A 20,324-nucleotide genomic window follows, 5' to 3' on the forward strand; every position below is an offset into this window, starting at 1 on the left:
AGTCATTTTTCTTGCACCATTATATGAAGTTTAATCAACTACCATCCGGTAGTTTTCAAGTTAAGCTCCGGAAAAGAAATACGTATCAAAAGGTGTTTTCGGACAATTTCGAACACAAGTGTTTACCATTAACGTCCTAATTTAATATCAAGTTATGATAAAATTCACACCAAACTAATAAATAATTTCAGCTTCTTGAGAGTGTCAATGACCAAATCAACGAATTATATATAAACAGGCATAAAAAGCATGCTATATTGACTGCTTTCGAATATTTATTGCACAAATGAATTCACGGGAGGTGGCGTGTGTTACTATGAACGATACAAACTCATGATGGAAGGTAAAACTAAAGTGATCAATGTAACTACTTATGTTTAAATCGGACCATATAGTATCGATGTAAAACAACAGCCGTACAATGACTAACCTTATTTAAAACCAAGATCCTGTTTAAACGCAAGGCGCCATGTTTCTGTCGATAATGATACTCAAAACATTATGATAATATCAAGCTACATTTAATAACAATTGAATTGCGGAAACAGAAACTAGTTTTGATTGTATTGAATAGTTTCCTCTACAATTGTTAAACATAGGTCAAAGTAAGACGAGCGTATTCCTTATAAATTGAAAAACCACAGGACATTGTATTCGATTCTTTTTAACAGTTTAGAGGAAATAAAATATAAAATGCAAATCTGACACTTAGCCAGTCATATTCTTTCTTAGAAAAGATACACTCTGAAGCAAAACGACGAAACAACATTATTACTCTGACATTGGCTAAAAGCATTCTCATCAGCATACATTTTGGAACGATTGGCCGGATGCCACAAGGACGAACGCAAACGAACACAGCCGGACTATAACGATTAAGTTCCGTGTCCATATGACGATCTACGTATAACGGTTTGATTCGGCAGTACCGGAATATCTCCCGCGAAGACTTGCGCGAAGTAAATAATTATTTGACAAGGTGCACAAAAAACTTTCAACAAGCACAAAAATGATTTTGGTGTTCAAAAAATATCACGATATACGTATATCTATCACAGTGACGAAAAATATGTTTTTGTTGAAGCAAAGTTGCCAGCGCATTTGTTGTTTGGCAGGAAAACTTTGGTCGGCGAGCAGGTTTTGAAATAAATCTTCGAAGTAAATGTTTTGTTGTTTTCCCTTTATTCGTTTAACCTTTAGGCATTTCGGATTTTTTTTTTATTTATACATGTGTCAAGCATTTTGCATTGAAACAATGTTGGTGTTTATGATCATCTGATATTTAAAATCTAGTTTTTACAAAGATGGTGAAAAATGTTTTGTATTTGTTCTTTTATATATTTTCACTCGAAAATACCTCATGTATATAAGTCATTATTTCTTTAAAAAATGACACTAGAGGCCACCATTTTATATCAAATCATAATAGAAAGCACTCTAATCTTTAGCTTTTCGCATTAAGTTTAATGACACACATGGGTTTCCGCAAGTTGATCCAAAATGTCTCACACATTTAATCGGTGAAAAGAGTAAAAAACTAGCTGGTTTAGTTATATCACATTATATGAATATAGCCAATTTTACATCTTAAGGCAACAGAAAGGGTCTTGCAGCTGTGTAGAACGAAACCGCAACAAGAAGAATAACTAAAGTATTTCAGGAAGTAAAGCTCCATTTTAAGTGCATGCAGACAGGCCATACAAAGTCCAACTTGCGACGAAGGATTTCTTTGTCGTTGCAGATGTCCATGTTAAAGATGATCAATGTTTATACTTAAGTAAAAGTAACATTTGTAAGATATTGGTTGAAAAGAGTCAAGTTTAACACCAAGATTAAACATATAAGCAAGATGGTGGACATAATGGTGGATAAATGTATTGTCATATGGTAGCCGTGCCCCTCTTCCCCCTCAGTTAAGCCCCGTACCGATATGTTCGTCCCTTATCCGATAAAACATTCATTATAACTACAAATTTGCATTTGATCAATTTGTTATTAATATTTATATAAGCCTGTTGCGCCTTATTCCTATATTGCAGACAAAAACACGTCTCACCAACATGGCTATAGGTTACAGATTTATTCCTTATTTTCTTATACGTTAATAGGCAACCTGAAGATTGAATCAATTGTCATTTCTAGTGTTCCTCGTCTATGACGAACATAAATATCCCTAAAATTCATTTCAAAGAAGATAAATGTAAACGACAATAAGGAATGTATATATTAACAGTTAGTCATCATTAATTGTTCAAGAAACACATTTTGCATCAGGCCGGAATTTAGCAACACTCTAGTCCAGGAGAAACTTGGAAATGATTTCTATATTTACATTTCAACAAAAACTATAGGCATTCACTTGAAAAATATTTGTTGAACATAAATTAAAAGGCAGATAAACTTATACTAAAGAGCTTCACTTAATATGTTGATATCACACAATAAATAAAAAAAAATCATATATTAAAGTGTTCTTTGAATTTTTTTGTCAAATGCCAAAAGATGTCATATTTGGATATGATGTAAGTGCGGTCCTTTTAGGTTTAAGACATTAATAGTTTTGAACAATTTTATATAATATGTGTGCTGTTGATCAATGTTTCTAACTGTTTGATTTCTAACTAATAGAAACTCATTTTATTGAATACACACATGACTTTTGTCGCATTTTGTTGCGGGGTAAGTAAGTGACGCGATAAGGAATAAATGCAATATACGGGGCAAAGGAAACCACACAAATACGGTTTCCTGTCTGTATTCAACTACTACTAACCTTTTATCGTATATATCTCTTCGGTACTCTATTTACATTTTTTTCATTTATTTTTTTAATCGAAAAATGGACGCCATATTAATGTATCGACTCAATTTGTCACCGCGTGACAAGTTCGTGACCAATAGTATTACGTCATCTATATTGAAAGTGTAATAATATGGAATGCAGAGCCGTGAGACATAAAACTCCTTATTATATATTTGGAATATGCTTTTCGTTCAACCGCTCATTTAACATTTACATCTCAAAAGCATATGATCCCAATATAGGGACAGCATTTGCACATATTAGATGTAAACATAATGTTATATAGCACACTGTATACGGCTATATGAAAATTGTCAACTATTTTAACAAAGAGATTGTCTTACTTTCTACTTAAACTAATAATTTCTAAACAATTGGGTCATTTGTGTTTTAACACAGTATTAAGATTTTTGAGTTCTTGAATTATCAACAACCTTTGGTACTATCGAAAATCTTCGGCAAATGCATAGTTTTGACGGACGATGAGTACCGCTTTGATCAGTCGATTGTAACCGGCAAAGGTATGGAAGCTTTTGGTAGTAACTAACAGCTTTCGCTCATTTCAATATTAATGATGGTGCAGTAAGTTGTACTTTAAGGGAAGGACAAAAACACATATGATACAACTTGCGCTGTTGTCAGTTTTTCAATTAATAAACATATATCTTATCTACAAGAAAATGCTTGTTGAAACGGGGTTTGTTTTGTATTTTTTTCTGATAAGAAATATTTATTATTCCAGCGAAATAGTTCATTTAAGCCCTGAGTCTTATGAAAGTGGTCATGTAGCCACATTCAATAATGTATCATTCAATAATGAATTTAACGGCATTACTTTACATTTGAACAGTCGACAAAGTGTTATACCTATGATACATTTATTAAAACTATTTGTGAGTAACTCCCAACGATTTAAAAAAAAAAACACACACAAACTATTTGTATTATTTCGTTTCATTTTGCTGACTTAAGTTGAATGTTGTGTTGTGTACAATTCTGACAACAGACACATAAAATGGAATACTACCGTCGTAGTATGTTTTGTGTCCCAGGCGCAATAAGTATGTCGGGGCGGCTTCTATTCTGAACCTGGGGAAACATACATATCCGAAGCTTCTATTATCTCTTTGTATGTCGATCCGTTATTCGTTGGTAGTCCTTGACGTCATTTCATTCATCAGCAACAACCCTAGTATGTAAAATACATATATTTATGCTTATTTATCATAACTTCAAGGTAAATAACACAAGTATAACAGTTATAGTATGATAAAGAAAATTAAGGTAGACAATAAGAGTATAAAAGGTCCGATCCGCTTTCGGCGTGCATAACATAAATGTCAAAATGGCTGTTATATGTATATGCGTGCGTTTGTCCTACCGTCCGATTTTAGTTTTCCGGCCTTATACTTGGTTATGCGTTGTTTGTTTGCTCGTTTTAAGTGAATTCATTACAAATGATAACCATGTAGAAACGTCGTATCCGTGCCAATAACCCATGGCAGTATGGCAAATGTCAATGTGACAGCGAATGTTAAAACATAAGGCCACATAACGATAGACATATACACCTATTATAAAATACATCTTGCATTAGAACCTTTTACGGTGATTTTGTGTACACAGTGTCAGGACAAGCTCTCTCAAATGGTGGAAATGTTCTGTTTTGGTATTTTCATAACCAAGTATAAAGGCATATAATTCTGACCTGGCTTTGCCTTTAAAAATAAAAAAAGGTTTCTTTTATTGTTACAGATACTCCAGATATTCCTTTACTACACACTTCAATGCTGCATAATTATTTTGTGGCGAATCTAACGTAAATGACATGGATATAACAGGGAATATCGTGTACATGCACATACAGATGGGTAAAATATCAAGGTCAATCTTTAGCGTAATTGTTAAGACGTGTTTGTTTTTGCTTGTTCGACAAAATGTCATGCATCATAATGTTTCCAACAAATTCAAATTAAAAGCTTTAACATAACTGTTTTATTAGTGTCACGCTGATGGGGTCGTCAAACATTTATTGTAAATGTGATTATTTTATGTTTAGCTAAGGAACAACGTTTTAAAAAAGCTAATAACTGCACAGGCTATTCTTTTAAATGTACCTTATTATCATTAAAGCTAATAAATGCAAATCTTCTTTGATATATGTAGACAGTTGAGTAGGCTGTGTTTCCACGGCTTTGAGCGCCCAATACAAAGCTGACGGCGAGCTGACGTTAAACATATAATTACTTCGGCCTTATTTTATTTTAGTGTCCAAATGTATACCGGTGTGAATTACAGACATTTCAGAATGTACAAATAGATAATGCGAGTAAGTTCCTCCGTGCCAGGCATGCACTACATGTACGCCTTGCGTACAGTCTTTGCACCAAAATTACGAATATGAATATGTTTTGATGCTTAAAGCTTTTCACTTATAAACCTCTGCATATCCTGCTATAGGACGAGAGCATCGGTTGGAGGTTATAATAAAGAACATTTAGCGCTTGTTTAAAACACAACATTAAGCACGCATATTTAATGCATATACAATGGCTCATTATCATTTATTGTGGTGGAACCGTAGGAAAATGGAAACTCACTTGACTATCAATCCAGCGGCAACAGGTTCGATTCCCCGTCGCATCACTTAAATATACAAATCGTCTTCGACATTAAACGGGGTTCCGTGTGAGAGTGTGATACACTGGTGCACGTTAAAAAAACCAAGGGTAACTCTAACCAGGGTTATATTATATTTATGCACTATGCTCCAGAAGCATTAAATGACTTACAATATATTGAAGCGCTTGCCGAACGGGCGATACAGTAAAGTATTAAAAAAGCTAATACATATTAAAATGAATATTAAATATGATGAATCATTTAAGATTTGAAAAATAACTTGTTCAGACAAAAGCTGTGTGTCATTTGGTTATATTTTACCATAGCATACATACATCTGTTCATAATTGTTGTGATATATAACGGTAATATTGTTGCTCTTTAAATATCAAGTTGATTTAAGTTCAAACAATATCTATAGTTCTAAATGAAGCACTAGCCTGAAGGTAAAAACTTAGTTGAATTTCTTATTGTGCGTCTAAAAATTTCTAATTTCTGACTAGTCATAATGCACCAGTCAATTGTAACCACGGCCCCCAGGTCCGGGGAATAGCGGGGACTTTGACTTTTGGTCAAGCCAACCCAGAGTAAAATCTCCGCCCTGTGGGCACGAACTGATGGTAAAATCCCTGCCAAATTCCCCCGCACCCCTGGGACCCTATGTAATGCCTTCTCCCTACTATTTTTCTACAAAACCACCGCATTCACCCGGCACTGCGGGGCCTCCTGGAAGGTAAAAACACGGGCCCATTTCCCCGGCTTTCCCCGGACCTGGGGGGGGGGGGCGTGGTTAAAATTGACTAGTGCATAATTGTATAGTGCTTGGCTGGTATTTTATCAGAATATAGAAATTTGGGCAAGCTAAAGGCTAATAACACTGTTATGTTATGCTTGACAAAGGTAAATATGTTTTAATGAAACAAGTTTACTGTGTGACTTTGCAGTTAAATAATCTGCTATTATTAGTCCAGGGTTCTCAATAGGAACCAGCTGCCTGAAAAAGTACATTTCAAAAACATTTTTATCCGGTTCAAAATGGAAACAATACAAAAATTATCAAATGATCTGGTCGCTTACATTTCTATTTGGAACAGTTCAAGCTTAACCGAAATTTATTTAGAACCCTGATAATTTTAACACCAACATGTTATTAATTTCAACATAAATTTGATAGCTGTATACAAATATTAAAGCAATGATAATGAACTTACATATGTTCTTGTGAGTTGTCTTTTCCTGGCAGATTACTAAACACCGTTTTACAAACACTAAATTAAGACCAAAACGTTTTATCCTCCCGACTGAAGTTATTTATGTCGATTTAACTCAGAACAAACGACTTATATGGACATGATTGCATTACGTCGATGTAATGAACAAAGAATGCTCACATAATTCTTTTTTCCTGATACTGAACTTCTGAAGCGAAGATTGAAGTATTTTATCCAGACCATTTCAACAAAGGTTCCAGGTTTAAATTAGTTGCAAACCAACAAATGTTAAAACCAGAAACATATCGGTGATTTATCTATTACCCGATAGGTATTGTGTGTTAATAATCCAAGAAATCCAGCAAAATTCTAAAAAAACACACTTTCAAATCGACAAAACATTCCATAAAATGACGTCGAAACAAAAATGCAACGGTCGAGTAATGTTGCGGCCCTAATCGGGCATTTGTAAAACTTCTTCAACGAACATCGCTCAAGACGTCACACAAGTACCTGTTATTGATGTTATTTTGAACTAACTGTTTTTGCATTTTCGTCACATATAACAGCTTTTTCGAATACCAAAGTTACTTATGGTGCGTATCTTATGCAATACTAGCGATAATACGCATTTTTTCGGTCATTACCATCGGCAAAGGCCCTTAAAACTCGGGCTGTAAACCATTTCGCGGGCCTTTGCAGATGGTAACGACCTCAGAAAGGTGTATTAACCCTATATTATTTAGGTATATATTTCTTACCACTGTAACTTTAAATTTTATAAGCATCAATGTCAAAAAAATAGGTTACAATCAGAACTTATAAACTTGTTCTCCATAAACAGGCTTGTTTCTATGAAGGTTTAACAAATGTAACTAAAACATCGATGATAAAACCTGTTTACATTGAAGCGAAACATCATATTTTATAGCACATCAGATCGGCGGCAGAAAATTGCCTTACACATTCAACAATGTGATATCATTGTGTTTCATGCTTATAGTTTAAGGAGAGGAGCATATTGGTGAATGATTACATCATTGCGGACACATCGGGACTAGTTATTCTCAATTATTTTATGATTGGCTTCCCTTGCCTTGTACAATACATGTACAGTTAACTTATATATTGCCGTCTGCACTGCAAATGGGCTTTTGGTGGGGATTTGTTAAATTAAATGTAACCATGTTTCCGAAGCAGAATTTTAAGGAATAATAATGCAAAATGATGCAAACAATTATGTGAATTTGAAACAATGGTTTCCAGTGAAAACAAACATCATCACAAAAACAATGAGTAAGCGCATGTAATGTTTAAAATCGTAGATGTGGACCAATTTGAAAATCTGATAACATTAAGCGAAACACACCGTACAGAACAGAACAATCCGTCATATACAAGGGAATTACAGAAATATTCACTTGCTTCCAACCACTGAGCTTAATGAATACCTGTGTCAGTTTTTCGTATCCGTGCAAACTGTGTTAAGTATGATCTAAAACTCATTAAAAGCTTCGTGAGTTCTGTTGAAATCAATCTCAGATGTGAAAATTTAAAAATGGCTGCCATGCAAAATGGGTTAATTTTGCTACAGTGGAAAAGTCCAATAAAGCAAACAAAAAAAGCATGACGATTATGAACAAGGGCATCATACCGCGAGTAGAGTGTTTAGGACTACACGGACAAAGTCTTTGTTCCATTCTTTTTCAATTCAGATGTTGTCTTTTATCACCGAAATTGAATAAACTGTCTTTGAATGTTTCACATCCCTTCAACATTTGAGGATGGAGTAAGTGTATATTGTGTGGCCGATTTTCTTTACCATTGTCATTATAATGCAGACCTTCTTTGCGATTGACTGTTGAGGTCGGTTGTAGGCAGATTATTGATTCGATGATTGAGTACTGTTTGTGCTTTTCCTCTGACAGTTCAGAAAAATAGAAAAATCGAGTTCCCGGGCAAATGACTTGTAGTCACTATTTCAAACATAAACCTTGTTGAAGGGTTCGTGGCAATATTGCAAATATCATTAAGAATAACTTTTGTCAGGATGAACTGAATTTGTCAATATACGGATTATAACATAATTTTAATGACGATAATAATTATAATAGTAATAAAACAAAACAAAACAACAAAATGTGAACAGCAATGATACTGATACTAATGATAACAAGTATTTAAAAAAAAAATGAAAATAATGATAATAGGAATTTTTTGTAAAATAAAGTTAAAGCTGTAATAAAATTTTAAGCCATTACCAATGGAGTTTGATGTGTTAATGTAAACGTAATTGAATCGTATTTTAGTATGGCAGATCATAAGTGTAATAAACCAGGAAATGATCATTGTAATTGTCAAGGTAGAGCATTTCAGGACTGGATACAGATACATAGAGCCTGTCATATTTGTTCAGCTTGAAAACTGCTGACAGGAAACTTGTAAAATAACAACAATTTCCTACAATTGAGTTCATGGTTTGCATCAGGACACCAGTGGTTCCATATATGTGGGAAAGAAGATCAACATGATGACTGAAAATCTTTGGTCTGGTTTCATTCATCGATGTGCATGTTTCCTTTCTAGGCAGTAAATTTAGCTGTGAAGAAACGATGTAGTAGCCAGACTGCCGTACAAATATTTCGCCTTCGTGTTCCAAGTGGACGCAGCTTTTGGTGTAAAATGTACGACCGTTTTTATTCCACAGGACCTTGTAATGACCTTGAATCAGAATAAGATTTACAATAATATCAGATAAAGATACACAAATCAAACAAAGTGATAAATAATGTAGATATGCTCTTACCATCTACAATGTAGTTAGGTTTGAACTCCACAATTCCAACTGCTTTAGCAATGGGCTGGTTGTCGTGTGTTTGTCTTTCACAGGTGGCAGAGTCTTCTGCTATGTCAATGAAACCTGTATTATGTAACAAACACATCGTTGAAAAAGTTGTAGTTGACGGAAATGAAAAATGTTTATACACTTATGTACTTATAAGCGAGGAATTCATTGTTTATGGCTCTGCAATTACTTCCTTGACAGAAACACTCAACTTCTCTGCTTTTGTTTTTTTATGTCTTTGGCGTTTACCCTCTGTCATTAAACGGGGTTTGTGTTTACACTTCAGGCTTCTGAGCTAGTTTCAGTAGTTTATTATATAATTAGTTATGCTTACTTTGACCTGAGTTGCTGTAGTGATACTGGGCTCGCATTTCCTGATGTGATGTAAAGTGCATGTCTTACAAATGGCATACATATATATATTGACAAACTAAATAATCTTTAAAAATTAAAAAGGTATTGTTAAAGCAAAATTTGAAGATCATTAAAGCAGGTTCAATGTGCAAGTGATTTTTTACAGTTTCCGACGAAACATATAACATGCATTGGGTTTACAGATGATAAGAAAATTGCTGCGTTAAGTTTCACAACAAATGTTTACCATTTGTAATATTAACTGCAAAATGATTTTAGCAGGTCCGCAGCACATCCCATCGTCTCTTTGTTTGATAGCAGAGCTACCAGGAGGTTCTGGGCCTAGTTTTGTGTTAGCATTGAAAGCATCGCAAGGAATACATGTTAAGCTTTCTTGAGGCATTGTTAAAGATGGTCTAAAAGAAGCCAAGATTATTATCTGAACAAGAAATACCAACGAAAGAATGGCGGTTGTGAGTATACAAATAAAAGCTGTCCCTTTTAAACGAATATAATTGCATTTGCAGGACCCCTGAAAAGAAAACACATTGTAAACATCACATTTCACACAAACTAGTTCAGTTTATTCGGTCATTTTATGTTTTTGATTTCAACTTGACGAGTTATAAAAGTACAATACATTCTTCATAGTTTACGTACTTAAAAATCAATATTAATTACTTAATTATGGATTAATCATTTTTTCCCTAAAGTTTACTTAAAAAACAATTTGTTTAAATGTAAAACAACGACAACACCACATTTCAACAATATGTAATAATATAACGTACCCTCTCCTTTCCTGAGGGCTTGGGACCGTTAGTCATCATACCCTGATTTCAGTAAAGGTGACTGGCTGGTGCCCTGCTTGTTACACTACGAGTAAACTGAATACAGTGCTGATGTCTGGCAGGATTAGTGTCCTCTGTGTTTAACCTACGTTAGGAGATGAACAAGACCGGTAAGTTCGACAATAAGTGTAAAGCAAATGGCATATTAAAGTTATAGTTAGTTGTAATTGTTTAAAGACATATGTGATTAAAATATATACTGACCAAGGTAAAGAGTTAAGGAAGATAAACCATAAAATTGAATGTTAATACCATTTTTTAAAGGAATAGCCGATAGGACTAAATTGAGCATAGCAAGTTAAAATTATAAACAGGAATTGCACACTAATTTTGTAAATTTCAAGAGAAATACACGTCAAAGATACGAATATGAGATCGACAAAACCTAAGTACTATTGAAATATATTCTAACAACCTAAATAAGAAACACAATATCCCCGACGTTGGCTTTGCAGATTTATGCGATTTTTATAAATAACTAAACTCTGATAATACTAATCAGAATGATGAACCAGGTTTAGAGTTATCAATCATTGATAGTTACCTTAATAATCATAATTAGTCCAAATTTGAATAAATTTAGTTATGGAATATTTGTAGAATTAGTCTTTGTTTACTATAGAAAATGGAAGAAAGTGGTATTAGTACTTTTACACTTATACAGCTTGATCTTTATTTAATGACCCTTTTAAATAAAAATTTACAAAATTCTTTTTTTTTCTTTTTTTTTCTATTTATCAATTTTAATTTTGTCATAAGTAACTTTTTTATTCAAATATATTACATTAAAACCTAGCCGGGATACGTTAATCATAAGTTGATCACATTTTCTCAAAGATACAGATGTATTTGAACTCGTGTCAATAGTTTCTACTGATTTAATATTTGGCTTTCTTTTATATTAAGAAATTCATGTTTCATGAGATTGATATTAGATTACTATGAGGTTGTTGTTTTTTTTAATCGAAATTTAGTTAGAATGATAAATGTAGACTGTGACCCTTTAAACTGCAATTTAATGTATAGATAGTTTTGGTGTTTAACTACAATTGTAAGATTTTCAGGTACGTTTTAATTTAAATCATGCAACATGAAATACATGAAAGGTTTATCATAAAATATAAATAATGTAGACAACATATCAAATCCTTAACGAAGGTTTTAATGCCAATAAAGCTTAATTCTGAAAAAAATAATAATTAAAGTTTAGTGGATCAATTTACTTAAACATATTCCTATTCTTTATTTGTATCTATCGGATTATGATATCGTCTATGTTTACGTATTTAACAGGAGCTACTTTAACTTGATTCATGATTAAATTAACCATTAAATAATTAAGTTCGCAACAATAATACTATACCACTCTTTTAATTCATTTACTGAAGAACAATATGAACTATCTCTATTTAAAGAATCTCAAATCTCACAGGTGTTAAGTTCTAATATGTTTGAAAATGTGTTAATAAAACATTGTACAGTGAAGATAATAGTCCAGAAACCAACCGCGATGGAGTCATAGGTATAACAATTAAGTAAGTACTCGACGAGAGACACACTCTACATGATTACACTGCCACACATAGTGAATTTATTGAATTAAATCTAATTTTTAAAGCTACAATTTGTGTTCCTCATTTCAATTTACCGAATGAAAAGTCTATATAGATATAAAACAGCGATGCGGAGTATAACCGTCACCGTGGTAATATTACAATTATATATATATACCTCAACGTTTCTAGTCCCGATATTTTAATAAGTCACAGCTTGATTACTTTTAACACATGTTTCAGTTTTGCTGAATTTAAATCTTTCTTCGGTAAGTTCTTCAGCACTTATATGACTTTTATATGGCATTGTACAAGGGCCATTTCATGTCTTAACGTGTTTATCTTAGACTTAAGCACAACACTCGGCGCATCATTGCCTCTCACTATAAACTTTTAAGGATGACATTTTTTTCCTTGTAGTGAACAACACTATCAACCACCACTTGATATATAACAGAAACAGAAAATGTGGGTTTTCAAAAAAAACTCTTTATGCGAAAATTATATCAGCACATGACGAAAATTCAATTGATTTATCTCATCTTATCGTTTATGATTTTTTTACATATTGCATGTACTCATTACAATTGTCGCTCCTTGTTAATATACGTGCTAGTAGGCGGACCATTTATCACCCGTAAAAGTTAAACTCATTAATGATTTCGATTAGTACTTAATGATTGCCTATCAGCAATTGGCTGAAAGTGAAGGTTGTATTATATTTTCTCAAAGCAGCACTTTTCTAGATTAACTGTTTCGACATTGGTTAAGTTTTGTCTCTAAATCAGCTGATTTTAGCATCAATGCCTTCATTACATTCATATAAGAAAGGACACAATCAAACATATCTGAACTGCCGAAAAATCTTTAGTTACGCTTTTAGCCATAAAATATCAATTATCGGATGTAAATATCAAAAACTGAATTGATGAGTACAAAACAGAAACAACGACTAATGTAAAGGGGTTTCAAACGGATTCCATGTTGACAATGTATTTGCGGTCATGTATACTAACCACTTGGCTACAGAAGATAACTGAATACTATGTGATTCGTTCTTGTATGAAATAAGCCGACAAGATACTTGTATCAACATTAATTCATTTTGCAAATTTAGTGTAGTAACCTTGGTTTACAATGAACCAGTCTATTTTCTATAATTTTGCAAGTCTTACCTTAAACCGTCTTGCACAAGATAAATACCGTAATAAATGTTTAATGTTCTAAAACGAGTTTAAACGTCACATTAAACATTTCAATTATACTGTAAACATACGAAACTCTTTTCTATTTACAATACAACGAGGAGAACTTATAAATCGTATATCATGTTTCAGTTCAGGTCATGACATTTTTAGGTTTAAGTGCATGAATAAGATAGCTAGAAGTGTATGTTTCAATCTAAAGTCGGAAATGATTTGCACAATCGGAGTCAGCTTATCAACATTCCATTTAGGATAACTGTTTTTAAATCATTGAGTTAAAACAAATAACAGAGTAACACCCCAGTTACACACAGCCATCGGTGATTGATCGGGTTTTTTTTAGAAGTGAACCGATGACAACGTATTTAACATTGATATCACCTATTGGTCACCTGTTTTCCACCTATCAACTGCTATTGGGAAAAGATAAGTTATATCGGTGAAAAATAACCGATTGGGATTTTTAAACATGTTTAAAATTCTCGATCGGTGAAATTAGTTTACAAATTACCGATTGACAACCTGTCTACAACCGATATCACCGATGAGCCACCGATAGGCAACCGATCAACTAATACTTACCACCGATAGAATAAAGATGAAAATCAAAATGCGGGATTTCGTCGGTTTTGATCGGTGGTTAATAGGGATTCAATCTGTGATCGATCGATTGCCGCCATCGTGTCATCGGTGGGTTTAATTTGTAAATGGCCAATCGGTATTTATACGTACTCATCGGCTGTTGATCGGTTGCCAGACGCTTTTGATCGGTGACCAGTCAGATTTTGTGAGTGACTAATCGGTGGCTAGTCGGAGACAGAACGGCGTTCGATTGGTGATGTCGGGTGTTGCTCGGTATTATATAGGCCGTCGCCAGTAGTTTTGCTCCAGTTTCTGCAGTAGTTTAATCCGCGCCACATTGGACTTAACTTCTCTGACAATGCCTGCAAAAAAGAAATTTAAGAAATCCGACAAATGCAAGACCCCCATGACTGCCTCTGATGAGGTCCCACAGATCACAAAAAGATCCATCGTCAGGGGAAGTGCTTGTTGCCACGGTGCCAGTGGTACAGTTGGTGCTAAAGACGGAAGCGGTAGTGGCGGATCCAAGCAGCAGCATTCCCCAGAGAACTGCTCAGTGGATGTCCTTGAACCTCGTAACGTCTCTCCTATGATGAGTGGGAATGATTCTACAGTAGTCGGCAAAGAATCCTGTGATTCTGTTCATGACGATGCCTCTGATGTTCATGACAGTACGGATGGTGGAGAGACACAGGAAGACGTCACTCAGAACACCAAACCCAAGTCAAAGACCAAGAAGCCCAGAAATCGCATAGTGTTAGTAGCATTACATGCACTTCAGCAATATCTAATTAATTTAAAAATATAAAACTGATTCATTGTAATTAATTTTAAATAAATTTTAAAAAAATATGTCAACTCCTACCATTTTTTCATTCATGTTAAGCTCGTGATTTGCTTAATCATTCCATTTAAAAAATTATGTCGAGCCCGTGTTGAGATATGACGGAAAATGCATGTGTTCTCATCCTATGTAATTATTTTCAAATGCTTTGTTTGTTGTGTACTTTCAGTATCATCTCCGAGGAAGATCAGGACAAGATTCGTGAGTTCTTGTTAGCCAATGACTTCCTGTACGACAAACACAGAGACCAATGGAGGGATACACAATCCAGGGAGAGGAAGTGGGAGGAGCTGAGCGAACTTATAGGCCGTGATGCCAAGGATATCAAACAGTGGTATCAGTCCACAAGGTCCAAGCTGAGTGAAATCAAGAACAAGAAGGTCACTCCATCTGGGAGTGGTTTTGAAGTAGAAGGAGTCACTGACAAGGCCAGGAGACTGTGGGAACGTTTCCAGTTTCTGCTTCCGCACATAGGTGCAGTGAAATCCCGAACTGTTTGCAGCGTAAGTGAAACAATTTGTTTTCAGTAAAAGTTATTAAATATAAAATATAAACATTATTTTAACGTGTACATTTTGTTTTATTTCACATTTGTTTTCAGTTTCCAACATTGTTTTTAAACGTTTGCTCTTTTGTTTTGTTTGTGTTGGGTTTTACGTAACTTCGACAGTATTTCAGTCATTGCGCGACGCTCGGCTAATAACAAGTGGAGGAAAACTCCAGAATCTCGTCTGAGTTGCACAGACAAACAACTTGGTGAAAACACTGACCTACCGCAAGTCAGCCGGAAGGCTTTCTCACATAAAGATGTTCACCCCTTGCGAGGCTCAAACCCACATGGGTGAGAGACCAAGGGATTGAGAGTCGGATACCATACCACTGGGCGCCACACCGGTCCCCTGTTTTTAAATGTACATAACACTAAAAAGTATTGTCTTTAATGTTTTACAGATTAAGCAGAAAAGAGCAGCCAGACTTCACGTCCAACTTCCTGACCTTGATGACGAGGGCCAGACTAACCGAGTTGTCCCCACACAAGAAGCCGAAGAGGACGTCTCTGCAGCTGATGCTTCGTTAGAGCGACCAAATAGTACTCCTCCTATCTCTGCGTCTTCAGACCCTGCCACATGCACGCGACCTCCACTTGTGCGTGACCCCAAGAGAGCCAAGGTAGTCGATACAGCGCCTGATGAGGGTATCCAGGCTCTTGTCCGTTGTAGTCAGCAGCTAATGGTGGTAGGAGACAATTTGGCAAGGTACCTCCGACCAGAGAGTACCGCCCAGGAGCGTCAGAGGCAAAACTTTGCCGACATGAGTGCGAACATTCTTAGACAGCTGCCTGAGGACCTGTATATGGAGGCATCAAACCGCATTTGGACTGTTCTGCAAGATGTCCAGCGAAATGCCCATGCACGCAGTGACACTCAAGCTCCGCCCCAACCTCAAGCTCCAGTTACAGGCAGACCCATGTCATACCAGCAACCACAGTGGCAGCCTGATCCCTCACAGTGAACCAGCAACCCACCTCAAGCCAGCGTGTAGGGTTCTATGGGGTGCGATTATATTCGCCAAACACACCCAGGTTACCTCCAGGGACATTACAGTCACAGGAACAGTCAGCTCCCCGACAAACCTTGCCTGAGGACATTTTCACAGCTAGCATGGTGACAGCTGGTATCCCTGTCTCCTCACAGCCTGAGGAGGGCTCTGAAGACCTTTAGACGAATGACAACATGAGGACAGGAAGTCCACAAGAAGTGCAGTTTTGTTTGTTGTACTTTTTATGTTTGAACGACTGTTTGTGTAATTGGTGGTGTAACTGCATTTATGGAAAACTGTTTAATTTGCTTTTCACGTAACAATATATTTGTTTCAATTAAACTGAGGTACAGAGAGTATATTTTTATCTGTTTATTTGGCCCCTGGTTTTTATAATAGTTCCCCAATTAATCACAAATTAATAACACAATTGTAAAATTTAGGTATTTGTATTCACCACTATTGGTTGTCTGTGTTGATCGATAATGTTTTTTTATAACCTCATAACAAAATTAATGCACGCGCGATGACGTCAACGTTGTTCTGCTGGAAAAACGTGACTTGCAAATAACGTTGTAACATACCATATTGTTTTATTATTCACTATAATTAATGCTAAATTATAAAAAATGGAGGGATTTTTTTTTAGTTTTCATCGAGGTATGAAAAACACCCTAATCACATATTCTAAGAAGCCGCTTTGCGGTTTCATAGTATGTGATCAGTTTTTTTTTCATACCTCTATGAAAACGTAAAGTTTTTATCTTCATTCCTTAATTAAATAAGTGTAGCTCAGGTTAAATGATATAACAATCTATGAACAACGTAAATGGCAAATTGTGTTTTTATTATTAAAATCAAGTAGCACAAAACAGTTTCAGCTGTTAACTTGCAAACAAAACAGTTTCAGCTGTTAACTTACAAACAAAACAGTACAATATGATAAAAGATCTCTACAATCAAATGTCATTTCAGGTATGAATATTGTTTCTGTCCTGTCATCTCACTATAAACTATCTTGTGGCTAGTTTACCATTCTGTCTTGCCAAGGCACAGACCCGGCTGCACTATTAAAGTACTTGGATAAGTACTCCCTCTGCTGTTTGGCGTCGGTTGCGTCACGATTATGGCCCCTTACTTGCTGGATTGCAGTCAGCATCTCATTCGTTCTCAAGGCTCCAGGAACAAGGTTATGCTGGTCATCCTCTTGGTCCAGTTGAGCTTGTTGTAGGCCGGGATACCTAATCCTCATTAGATTGTGCAAGCACACACACGATTCAACTATGGTTGCAGCAATTTCCGGTGTTTGCTGCATAGTTGTGAGAAGCACTCTGAATCTGGCCGCCAGGATGCCAAATGCATTTTCGACCACTCTTCTTCCTCTAGATAGCCGGTAATTGGTTATGAGCTTCTCCCTTTCCAGGCCGCGTCTTCCAAAGGGCTTCATCAAATAGGTCCTTAACCCAAAAGCATCGTCACCAAGAATGAAGTAAGGCATATCACGGTCATCATTTGGAAGAGGTTCTGGAGGTGGTAAGCCAATGGTTCCATCTTCTAGCATCTCACTGAGCTCTGAATTGTTATATATCTGGGCATCTGACATGTGCCCATGACCTCCGACGTCTATCCACAGAAACCTGTAGTTGGCATCAACAAGAGCCATGAGCACAATTGAGAAAAATCCTTTATAGTTGTAGTATTCAGAGCCGGATCTGCGGGGCTTCCTCAGAGCAATGTGTTTGCCATCAAGAGCTCCACATGCATGAGGGACATTCCACCTCCTTTCAAACTCTTCAGCTATTGGCCTCCATTCTTCAGGTGTATTGGGGATAGGGATGACATCTTCGCTATATGATTGTACTATGGCCTCGCAGACTTCTGGGATAAAGAGGGAAATTGTTGAACTAGCCACCCTAAAATCATAAGAGAGGGAAGGGTAGGAATCCCCTGCTGCTAGGTGCCGTAGTGTTACCGCCAGCTTCAATCCGGGATCTAGGGCTTTTCTCCAGTGGGTGTCCGACTTCTGAAGTCTGGGCGCGAGGCGTTGCAGAAGCTCGTCGAACATTTCCGGTGTCATCCTCATATAGTTCTTGAAGGAGTTGGTGTCCCCTTCCCGCAACTCTGCAATAATGGTGCTATACTGTCCAAATTGAAGCCTTCTCTCCTGGGTTAACCAGGGCGTGGTCCACCATCTCCTTTGTCTTCTTCGGCGGCGTCTATGAACAGCTATGGGCTGCTGAACGAGTTGAATAGCATATCTGACATTGAGAATTGCCTGCTGCTGCAATATGACACCGAATTGCTGGATGGCTCTGCCATTCTCCATGATGTTATTCGGTCAAGTACTCAACTGCAAATAAATCATCGGTTCTCATCACTTAAACATGTTGTTTTAATAAAAGAACCGACAGCAACCTATATCAAGAGATATGCAAGCTATTAATTACCGATATCGCCGATCGGACAAAGATGACCACATGTGAATCACCGGCTATATCAGATGGAAAGTGTTTAACCACTGATGACTAGCTATCAAACACCGATTATTCAGCGGTACGCCCGATTTAGCTCCGATTAGCTCCGATTTACAAACGATAAAAACCGATAGTATTTTAGCATTTTTATCGATGAAAACATCCTTATCACCGATCCAACCCCGTTTGAGTAACTTTTGGCCACCTACCAGCAACACATGAAATGTTTTTTTAATCGATTGAACAGTTGTCCATCGCCGATAGCCAGTTACACAGAAAACCAGAACTAAAATCACGCATGACAACCGATCAAAACAGCGAGTAAAATGACCGATTGGGGACCGACCTTCTGTGTAACTGGGCCATTTTAACATGGAAACAAACAACCGCTGGAAAAGCAACCAGTCATCGAACACTCTAAATAGTTCATAGTGAATTTTGTTTACAGTTAGATGATGTCGATTACTATCGAGTTCGTTTCTTTAATAGAAGTAAGTAATGGTGTCCTTTCTACGAGGATAGAGAACGTATCCCTGGAGCTAAATCTTTTTAATTGCTTAATCATCTTTCAAAACCACATACTGATAATCTGATAAAAATAACTGTCTGAGTGCAGTATAAGTAGCGTTTATCTTTATTTGGTATATCCGTATTTCAAAGTCATGTGCACACAGTTTCGCCAGCTGACACTTTTCCCTCAGACCTCTATGAAAACAGTACAAACTTGCGTCTGTGAGATGCTAGAAACTACCAAAACAATATGCCCTTAGTGCGAAGAAACCATCAGAATATTTCCGGTAACAAAAACACACATTGTGACAGTGACCAATAATAAGGATCAGGCGGCATTTTGGAAACAAAACAACAGTAAAACTGCGCTCCCTCGAAGACGCCGGAGTCAAAGCTAAAACCTCGAGAGAACCAATGTTTCGATCGACCCAAGTTTCAATTTTTCAATCTGTAATGAAATAAATTTCAGTGTATTTTAGGTTTGAAGTCGTCAAACAGACTGTTTACTACGACACCGATTATATTTTGCGTAGTGGAAATCGCTCATGTGTACAAAGGTTGGCGTACACTAAATGTAGAATGAAAATAAAAATAAACAAATAAATAGTTATGTTTACTATTTAAATTAGTATGTGGGCGTTATATCGACGAATTCAATAAATTCAGTCAGTGACACTGTTTTGGTCTGCAAGGCGGGCTAGGGGATATCGTCTATTTTGTCTGTTTTATCCACTTCGCATAATTATCCTCTCAAACGCCCTTATCAATTATCATCAGTCATGCGTTAACAGTGATAAACGGTGTTCACACCTAAGCAAATTTCCTTTAAACTGGCATTGGAAGTTTTACAGCTTGCGAAAATCTTAACACCTAGCAATTGTTCATCTATTTTGAAACACAAGTTCGGGAAAAAATGTGAACTTATGACCTC

At 36.1% G+C, this 20,324-nt stretch overlaps 3 protein-coding genes across 4 annotated transcripts; 1 reads left to right on the plus strand and 2 right to left on the minus strand.

Moving 5' to 3' along the window:
* Positions 1–8,706: 8,706 nt before the first annotated feature.
* LOC128221053 (uncharacterized) lies at positions 8,707–12,627 on the minus strand. 2 transcript variants are annotated; one of them, XM_052929475.1, is made up of 6 exons: positions 12,418–12,627; positions 10,668–10,771; positions 10,083–10,367; positions 9,816–9,855; positions 9,443–9,556; positions 8,707–9,357 (listed from the first exon to the last, which is right to left on the minus strand). In XM_052929475.1, exons 3-6 carry the CDS (start codon positions 10,236–10,238, stop codon positions 8,942–8,944), a joined length of 726 nt encoding a protein of 241 aa, XP_052785435.1. In that variant the 5' UTR covers positions 10,239–10,367; positions 10,668–10,771; positions 12,418–12,627; the 3' UTR covers positions 8,707–8,941. The 2 variants fall into 2 exon arrangements, with proteins under 2 accessions (XP_052785435.1, XP_052785434.1); XM_052929474.1 differs by having other exon boundaries at positions 10,627–10,771.
* Positions 12,628–13,966: 1,339 nt separating this feature from the next.
* LOC128221386 (uncharacterized) lies at positions 13,967–16,382 on the plus strand. Its single transcript, XM_052930000.1, has 3 exons — positions 13,967–14,782; positions 15,040–15,373; positions 15,822–16,382. Exons 1-3 carry the CDS (start codon positions 14,385–14,387, stop codon positions 16,380–16,382), a joined length of 1,293 nt encoding a protein of 430 aa, XP_052785960.1. The 5' UTR covers positions 13,967–14,384.
* Positions 16,383–16,416: 34 nt separating this feature from the next.
* On the minus strand, positions 16,417–18,735 carry LOC128221387 (putative nuclease HARBI1). The gene is made up of 2 exons (XM_052930001.1): positions 17,468–18,735; positions 16,417–16,585 (listed from the first exon to the last, which is right to left on the minus strand). The coding sequence occupies exons 1-2, from the start codon at positions 18,733–18,735 to the stop codon at positions 16,417–16,419; spliced, it is 1,437 nt and encodes a 478-aa protein (XP_052785961.1).
* Between the last annotated feature and the right edge of the window lie 1,589 nt (positions 18,736–20,324).

Source organism: Mya arenaria, chromosome 16 (assembly GCF_026914265.1).
Source record: "Mya arenaria isolate MELC-2E11 chromosome 16, ASM2691426v1".
Lineage (NCBI taxonomy): Eukaryota > Metazoa > Mollusca > Bivalvia > Myida > Myidae > Mya > Mya arenaria.